At 53.8% G+C, this 8,934-nt stretch overlaps 1 protein-coding gene across 1 annotated transcript in view; it reads left to right on the top strand.

The window, feature by feature from the left end:
• Positions 1-8,934, top strand: part of UBQLN4 (ubiquilin 4) — a 17,595-nt gene continuing 8,661 nt past the window's right edge. Inside the window, exons 1-3 of the mRNA XM_038382463.2 lie at positions 1-193; positions 5,065-5,216; positions 8,426-8,643. Of these exons, the coding sequence (XP_038238391.1) occupies positions 38-193; positions 5,065-5,216; positions 8,426-8,643 (526 nt within the window). The 5' untranslated portion in view covers positions 1-37. The remainder of the gene's footprint in view (positions 194-5,064; positions 5,217-8,425; positions 8,644-8,934) is intronic.

Genomic DNA, 8,934 nt, shown 5'->3' with positions numbered 1-8,934 from the left:
GCCGGCTGCGCCCAGGCGGGCTGGGCGGGCGGCGAAGATGGCGGAGCTGAGCGGCGGCGGCCCGGGCCCCGGCGGGGAGGGCGAGGCGGAGCTGGGCGGCCCCGGGCCCGGGGGGCTCCTCATCCGGGTGACGGTGAAGACCCCCAAGGACAAGGAGGAGATCGTCATCGGGGACGGCGCCTCCGTGCGGGAGGTGAGGCCGGGGGAGGGGGCCGGGGCGGCGGGCGGGAAGTGGGGAGGTTGGGGGGTTGGGGGAGCTGGATCCGGAGTGGGGGGGAGGTTGGGGGGTTGGGGGAGCTGGATCCGGAGTAGGGGGAGGTTGGGGGGTTAGGGGAGCTGGATCCGGAGTAGGGGGAGGTTGGGGGGTTAGGGGAGCTGGATCTGGAGTAGGGGGAGGTTGTGCGGTTAGGGGAGCTGGATCCGGAGTAGGGGGAGGTTGGGGGGTTAGGGGAGCTGGATCTGGAGTAGGGGGAGGTAGGGGGGTTGGGGGAGCTGGATCCGGAGTAGGGGGGAGGTTGGGGGGTTAAGGGACCTGGATCCGGAGTAGGGGGAGGTTGGGGGGTTGGGGGAGCTGGATCCGGAGTGGGGGGGAGGTTGGGGGGTTGGGGAGCTGGATCCGGAGTAGGGGGGAGGTTGGGGGGTTGGGGGACCTGGATCTGGAATGGGGGGGAGGTTGGGGGGTTGGGGGAGCTGGATCCGGAGTAGGGGGAGGTTGGGGGGTTAGGGGAGCTGGATCCGGAGTAGGGGGAGGTTGGGGGGTTGGGGGACCTGGATCTGGAGTGGGGGGGAGGTTGGGGGGTTGGGGAGCTGGATCCGGAGTAGGGGGAGGTTGGGGGGTTGGGGGAGCTGGATCCGGAGTAGGGGGAGGTTGGGGGGTTGGGGGAGCTGGATCCGGAGTGGGGGGGAGGTTGGGGGGTTGGGGAGCTGGATCCGGAGTAGGGGGGAGGTTGGGGGGTTGGGGGACCTGGATCTGGAATGGGGGGGAGGTTGGGGGGTTGGGGGAGCTGGATCCGGAGTAGGGGGAGGTTGGGGGGTTAGGGGAGCTGGATCCGGAGTAGGGGGAGGTTGGGGGGTTGGGGGACCTGGATCTGGAGTGGGGGGGAGGTTGGGGGGTTAAGGGACCTGGATCCGGAGTAGGGGGAGGTTGGGGGGTTGGGGGAGCTGGATCTGGAGTAGGGGGAGGTTGGGGGGTTGGGGGAGCTGGATCCGGAGTAGGGGGAGGTTGGGGGGTTGGGGGAGCTGGATCTGGAGTAGGGGGAGGTTGGGGGGTTGGGGGAGCTGGATCCGGAGTAGGGGGAGGTTGGGGGGTTAGGGGAGCTGGATCTGGAGTAGGGGGACGTTGGGGGGTTAGGGGAGCTGGATCTGGAGTAAGGGAGACGTTGGGGGTTTAGGGGAGCTGGATCTGGAGTGGGGGAGACGTTGGGGGGTTAGGAGAGCTGGATCTGGAGTGGGGGGAGGTTGGGGGGTTAGGGTAGCTGATCCGGAGTAGGGGAGACGTTGGGGGTTAGGGGAGCTGGATCCGGAGTAGGGGGAAGGTTGGGGGGTTAGGGGAGCTGGATCCGGAGTAAGGGGAAGGTTGGGGGGCTAGGGGAGCTGGATCTGGAGTGGGGGGGAGGTTGGGGGGTTAGGGGAGCTGGATCCGGAGTAGGGGGAAGGTTGGGGGGTTAGGGGATCTGGAGTAGGGGGGAGGTTGAGGGGTTAGGGGAGCTGGATCTGGAGTAGGGGGGAGGTTGAGGGGTTAGGGGAGCTGGATCTGGAGTAGGGGGGAGGTTGGGGGGTTAGGGGAGCTGGATCTGGAGTAGGGGGGAGGTTGTGGGGTTAGGGGAGCTGGATCTGGAGTAGGGGGAGGTGGGGGGTTAGGGGAGCTGGATCTGGAGTAGGGGAAGTTGGGGGGTTAGGGGAGCTGGATCTGGAGTAGGGAGAGTTGGGGGGTTAGGGTAGTTGGATCTGGTTTAGGGGGCAGATTGGGGGGTTAGGGGAGCTGGATCTGGAGTAGGGGGAAGGTTGAGTGTTTAGGGGAGCTGGATCTGGAGTATGGGGGAGGTTGGGGGGTTAGGGGAGCTGGATCTGGAGTAGGGGGAGGTTGGGGGGTTAGGGGAGCTGGATCTGGGGTAGGGGGGTTAGGAGAGCTGGATCTGGAGTAGGGGGGAGGTTGGGTTGTTAGGGGAGCTGGATCTGGAGTAGTGGGAGATTGGGGGGTTAGGGGAGCTGGATCTGGAGTGAGGTAGACGTTGGGGGTTAGGGGAGCTGGATCTGGAGTGGGGGGGAGGTTGGGGGGTTAGGGGAGCTGGATCTGGAGTGGGGGGGGAGGTTTGGGGGGTTAGGGGAGCTGGATCCGGAGTGGGGGGGAAGGATGGGGGGTTGGGGGAGCTGGATCCGGAGTGGGGGGGAGGTTGAGGGGTTAGGGGAGCTGGATCCGGAGTGGGGGGGAGGTTGGGGGGTTAGGGGAGCTGGATCCGGAGTAGGGGGGAGGTTGGGGGGTTAGGGGCGCTGGATCTGGAGTAGGGGGAGGTTGGGGGGTTAGGGGAGCTGAATCTGGAGTGGGGGGAGGTTGGGGAGTTAGTGAAGCTGGATCTGGAGTAGGGGGAGGTTGGCGGTTAGGGGAGCTGGATCTGGCGTATGGGAGAGGTAGGGGGGTTAGGAGAGCTGGATCTGGAGTAGGGGAGACGTTGGGAGGTTAGGGGAGCTGGATCTGGAGTGGGGGGGAGGTTGGGGGGTTAGGGGAGCTGGATCTGGAGTAGGGGGGAGGTTGGAGGGTTAGGGGAGCTGGATCCGGAGTAGGGGGAAGGTTGGGGGGTTAGGGGAGCTGGATCTGGAGTGGGGGGGAGGTTGGGGGGTTAGGGGCGCTGGATCTGGAGTAGGGGAGTTTGGGAGGTTCGGGGAGCTGGATCTGGAGTAGGGGGAGGTTGGGGGGTTAGGGGAGCTGGATCAGGAGTAGGGGGAGGTTGGTGGGTTAGGGGAGCTGGCTCTGGAGTTTGGGGGGATTGGGGTGTTAGGGGAGCTGGATCTGGAGTAGGGGGAGGTTGGGGTGTTAGGGGAGCTGGATATGGAGTGGGGGGGAGGTTGGGGGGTTAGGGGAGCTGGATCTGGAGTGGGGGGAGGTTGGGGGGTTAGGGGAGCTGGGTCTGGAGTAGGGGGGAGGTTGGTGGGTTAGGGGAGCTGGCTCTGGAGTAGGGGGGAGGTTGGTGAGTTAGGGGAGCTGGCTCTGGAGTAGGGGGGACGTTGGGGGGTTGGGGAGCTGGATTTGGAGTAGTGGGGAAGTTGGGGGATTAGGGGAGCTGGATCTGGAGTAGCGGGGAGGTTGGTGGGTTAGGGGAGCTGGATCTGGAGTGCGGGCGAGGTTGGTGGGTTCGGGGAGCTGGATCTAGACTGGGGAGGTTAGAGGGGCTGGTATGGTGTGAAGGGGAAGTTGGGGGGTCTGGGTGTGGAGGGGAAGTTGGGGGGGCTGTATCTGGAGTGGGGGGGAGGTTGGGGGGCTGGTTTTGGAGTGGGGAGGTTGGGGGGATGGGTGTGGAGAGGTTTGGGTGGGTGGACGGAAGAGAAGGGGATGGACTGAGACTTGGGTTGTGGGTGCTTGTAATTTGGGGGCCAGCGAGGCCCACTGAGTGGGACCCAGGGCCCAGAGTGGAATCGTAACTTGGGCAGTGGGGGGAACCCTGGGCTGGGCAGTGAGGTTGGGAGAAGAGTGGCTGGGGTTCCGCTGGGACTGGGGGCGGACAGGGTTTTAGGGTTACGGAAGAGCCGGTTGTGAAGGGATTTAAAAGGAACTTCCGGTGTTACAGAAACGTGGTCATGGCCACCAGGGCAAAGTATCTTTGGTGCTGCTTGTGGCAGCAGAGGCCGTGGCAACCTTGATTGAATGCTGGTGTAGGATATGGCAGCTGAGCTTACGGTGTAGTGGATGTGATGACTGTAGCAGAGTCCTCGGTGTTAGAATTAGACACTTCTGGTCCCTTTGAGACGTCCACTTCCCCGTATTGAATTCCTAGTGGCCCCTCGGTACAAACAAGGCATTAAGTGAATGTGGCATTCAGAGGAGGGTATGAGGGACGTGTTTTTAGCTGTGCCCTGGGTGGCCTCAGGCTTCAGAGCTGTATGTTTGCGGGAGTTGAGCTCAGGGGCTGGGCATCAATGCAGTGCAGCTGGCTTTTTGAATTTTGAGAACAACCCTTTCCCTTGCGAAGTCTTCCCCCATAGTCTGTGGCTACCAAAAAGCAAAGCTGGGGAATGCCCACTGGCTGGGCATTAGCCATGCACTTCTCATTGCAAGGGATAATCCCACACCATCCCAAAGAGTAGTTGTCAGCTAGTGTTCTACGATATGGCATGCTGAAAAGGAATATGATGATAGAAGTTAGACCTAGGAAAGACCATTTAGTCTGTTTCTCTTGGCTATTGCAGAATTGTTCCCTGGTTTCTAGACCTGTTTTAAAATCACTGAAGAACTGGGTTTCCCTTTATGAAATTCAAATGAGCAGAGAGACAAAAAGGTTGTAGACATTCAGAGGATAAACAATGTCTTTGGATGAGATCAAAAAGGGACAACTGGTCTAGCTTTGTCAGCCCTCATTTCTGTTTGAGGTAATTGCACTGTGGCTCCCTCCCTGCCCCTTCCCCAAACTTGAGCTGCACTTCCCAAGTGGATACAGGATTCTTGTTCATGATAAATAGCTCAGGCAGAGACTCTATAGATATGTCAGCTGTTTGTAGTGTCTGTGTAGTAAGTGTGATGTTCTGCTGCAGATACTTAGACATTTTAAAATCTCTGCGTTCAGTCCTTTGCCTGCAAAAAAGAATTAAATACGTTCCTGGAGAATAGCTCCATCAATGGCTATTAGTCAAGATGGTCAGGGATGCAACTCCATGCTCTGCGTCCTCAGACTCTAACTGCCAGAAGCTGGGAGTGGATGAAGGGGATGGATCACTTGATAATTGCCCTGTTCTGTTCATTCTCTCTGAAGTATCTGGCATCGGCGGCTGTCGGAAGACGCGATACGGGCTAGATGGACCGTTGGTATGACCCAGTGTGTTTGTTCATATATCGCCTTGTTGTCTGTTTTCCAGTTCAAAGAAGAGATTTCCAGGCGGTTTAAAGCCAAACAGGATCAGCTGGTTCTGATCTTTGCTGGAAAGATCCTGAAGGATGGAGACACTTTGAATCAACACGGGATCAAAGATGGGCTGACTGTGCATTTGGTCATTAAGACCCCACAGAAGTAAGAAATCATTCCTTCCTGCTGCTGTCAGAAATTTACTTTGTGAAGAAAGTATGTTAGAAAGGCAGTGTTTTGTCCAGTGGCTAAAGCAGGGTACCGGGAGTCAGAACTCCTGGGTTCAATTTCTGGCTCTTTGGTGGTGCTTGATCTTATGTTTAGAGAAGGGGAACTGGGATTAGGACTTTGGGTTCTGTTCCCCTTTGTGACACTGAGTGTAAGTCATTTAACCTGTTTTTGCCTCATTTTAACCATCTGTAGAATGGTTATTCCTGCTACTTGGAGTTTGAGCTTTCGTCACTATAATTATTAGGTAGAGCTTTACATTTGACGAGAATTTACGATTTACAAGCGTTGATTAATGCTTGTGCCAACCCAGGCAAGTAGGTATCACCCCCGTTTTACAGATGGAGAGACTGACAGAGGTTAAGTGACTTTCCTAAAGTCAGACATAGTGTCAGCGTTGATGCCAAGGGCCAGACCCCAGCTCTCCTGACTCCTGGTCCTTGACCTTTAGTTCGTGATGTCTCAAGTGCTTTGAGATCTGTTGATGAAAGACATGCAGCGAGTTCAAAGCTTTAACCACAGTACATAGTTCGGGCAGCTAAGAAACATATATGAAAATCAACATATCAGATGCTACCAGATGAAACTTAAGTAAATGTCCTAGATGTCAAATGGTTCCAAGAGCAGTTGCTGCATTTTTGATGTGAACACTTGGTGTTGCTTTCTAAATGCCCTTCGCAACAATTTTGTGGGTTCCCATTGCTGCCTGAGCAGCCGTGTGCTGGTGAACAAACAGGGCTGCGTCTCTTTTTGAAGCTGCATTGCCCCCTTGGGAGTCCTTGCTCACTGGCTTATTAAAGATCAGTGTTTTTTTAAAAGAAGCATGGGTATTGTCAGCCATTGCAGAAGGGCCATATGCTAAATTCTGCATTTCTGTGTAGAGTGGTAGGTTGATGCCATTTACTGCTGTCTTTGCAGTGCTCACAAACTATTTCAGAGGGTACAGTAAACATCTGGCCAGTGTCATTCATTTTATTCTGTGTGATGGTCATTGGTAAAGGTGCTATAGTGCTTATTGCAAACATTACAGCTTCTTCCTGTGCAGAGAGGATCAAGTGATCTCTATCCAACTACCCCTCTTCCTTTTTTTTTTTTTTTTAAACTTCCTGTTTCCCATCTGCTTTGCTTCCTACTCTGCCCTGCCTCCCTCTGAGTGAGGGCTGATTTCCAGCAGCAGTCAGATGACTCTGTAAAGTGCTTGGGGATTAAAAGGTGCTCTGTATTAGTTTAAAAACACACATCTGACAGTTCCTACCCTCCCAGCAGCCTTGAGCTTGCTACCTGGGGAGTTATGCATCTAGCTCTGGTTCTGCTAGGTCTCTGAATCCAGTGTCTTATAACAGCTGTCTAGGCCCACTCTGTTTCAGCTGCTTGTGTTTGAGTGGCAGGAAATGAGATGCCTATTAAACAGAGGTAGATGGCAGCACAGGAAGCTTTTGGAGGGCTGTGTGGAGAAGGACTCTACAGATAGTTTATCTCTAAATAGCTGGCCAGTTTGGCGTTAGAGAATGACTATCTCTGCAAGCTTCAAGCCTCTGATCTCTAGAAGGGGGATGAGTCCAGATTACTTTTTCCTGGTCTGGTCACTCCCCTCCCCCATTCTCAGATGTTCCCAGAATATTTTTGTCTTAAAAATCTGCATTCATGTTTGCTCAGCTCAAGTGGTATCATTTGGCATCCACATGATTGAGTCACTTCCCGGCATACCTTGTTAAAGCGTAAGGCTTGCAGCAGCTGGAAATCTAGTCAATTGAAGAAAGTTCAGAGTAGTTTCAAGTTTGGCCCTGCATCCCCGTGTTGATTTTTGTGCCTTTGTAGATTTTCCTATTTTAAAAGATGTTTCTTTCTCCTGCTGCTGTTAAAGACCCAAACAAAGAGGGGAAACCAGACACAGAGCCCTGTCAAATGAGCAAAGTTAAAGCCCAAGCAGTAGTGAACTCTTTCCCCCAATCTTGTAGTTTTAACTATAGTCCTGCAAACACTTACGCATTTTAACTGTAGCCTTGACTTCAGCAGGATCACTCATGTGCTTAAAGTTAAACACATGTATAAGTGTTTGTGTAATTCACTGGTGAGTGTATGTTCCAGGTACCCGTTTGTGCCAGTCCACAGAGGATATGGCTTGTTACAGCCCCATGTTTACAGGGCTTTAGCAGCTCATGCGGTTAGCTCTGCTGGTCCCTGGTTCAGTCCCTGGAGTGTCAGCGAAGATGGTGGCTGTCACATTTGCAGGATGGGGGCTGTAGTTATCTTCAGTTGATTTTAACCAGCATAGTAGGTTTAAGAGAAAATCAGACAGTGTAAGTTGACTGTGTCTATTTAGCAATCAAAACACTGGTAACTAAACAATGTAATATTAAACATTAAAGTTTGTGACTTGTTAAACCAAAATGGGAAGCAAACTAGAGAATATTTAATATTAGAGACATTGCCAAAGTTCAGTGTATATATATGCTAAAAAACAAATTCTTTCCTGGATAAAGGCTTCAGTTATTGAATCTGAAATGATTTTTAAAATTAACATCAGTGACATATTTGCTTTTGCCTAGCTGGGAGAATGAAGATGATTTAATTATGCTTGTTTGTAATCCACTGTCAGTTGAAACCTCTCATGCACTAGCCCAATAATGTTGCAGTTGTAAACATTCCAGGGGAGTTTAAAAAGAGACACATGGGGGAAAAAATCATGGTTCTAAGCTACCAGTTCAAGTTGGCTCTACAGATGGAAGGCATTACAGAAAAGCAAATGATTATTATTTACCCCTTGCAGTAAGCATGATTTAACCTGCTGAGGTTTCCAATGAGGCAGCAGGAGGCTTTCCCTGCTTGGAATGAACGGCTGCTGGGTATTATTGAGGCCAATAGCTTAGCATGATTCAAGAAGGCGTTAGGCTTCATTCAGAATAAGACTAGTGCCTCCATTACACTGGCCAGGGATGTTGTAGATCATTGCAGATGCCTTGTCACCAGCTGGGTATTGTGGGGGGGGGGGATTTGAAAGAACACACAGAGGACTGGATGGAAGCATCCAGAGCAGATGTCCCATGGCTATTCCGAAGTTCCGCTTATGAGCTGCAGGTGGCGCTATTTAGATTACTGAGCCCCAGCTGTGACCTGTGGTTTTTTTTTTGTTTTTTTTTTTGTAGGGTTCAAGACCCTGCAGCTGCTTCTACCCCTGCCCCTGCTGCTCCTGCTGCCACCGCCGTCCCCACTACAACCCCTTCCTCTCCCGCTGCGCCACCTCAGCCTTCCACCTCCAGCAGCGCCCTCTCTGACACTGGGAGCAGCAGCAGGCGGAGCAGCGGAGCAGGGACCACGGCAGGTGCCGGAGATGGAGCACCCAGCAACGCTGCATCCATCCTCTGTAGGTGACAACTTTGGTTTCTTGGCATCCCAGTGCCTATTCTGTGAAGGGAGAGTTGCCCAGTGGTTAAAGGAATGGGGCCATGCATTAGTACTTCTGGATCCTATTCTTGAATCTGCCACTTGCTGGGTGACCTTGGGCAAGTCACTTCTCCACTCTGTGCCCCAGTGTCCCCATCTGTAAAATGGAGCTAATAGTACTGCCCTCCTTTGTAAAGCACCTGGAGGTCTGTGGATAAGAAGCTTTCTGTCAGATCCGGCTGTTACAGAACTGGAAGGTGGTGGTATTAGC

Source organism: Dermochelys coriacea, chromosome 24 (assembly GCF_009764565.3).
Source record: "Dermochelys coriacea isolate rDerCor1 chromosome 24, rDerCor1.pri.v4, whole genome shotgun sequence".
In the NCBI taxonomy this organism is placed as follows: domain Eukaryota; kingdom Metazoa; phylum Chordata; order Testudines; family Dermochelyidae; genus Dermochelys; species Dermochelys coriacea.
This window is presented reverse-complemented; position numbering and strand designations above follow the sequence as displayed.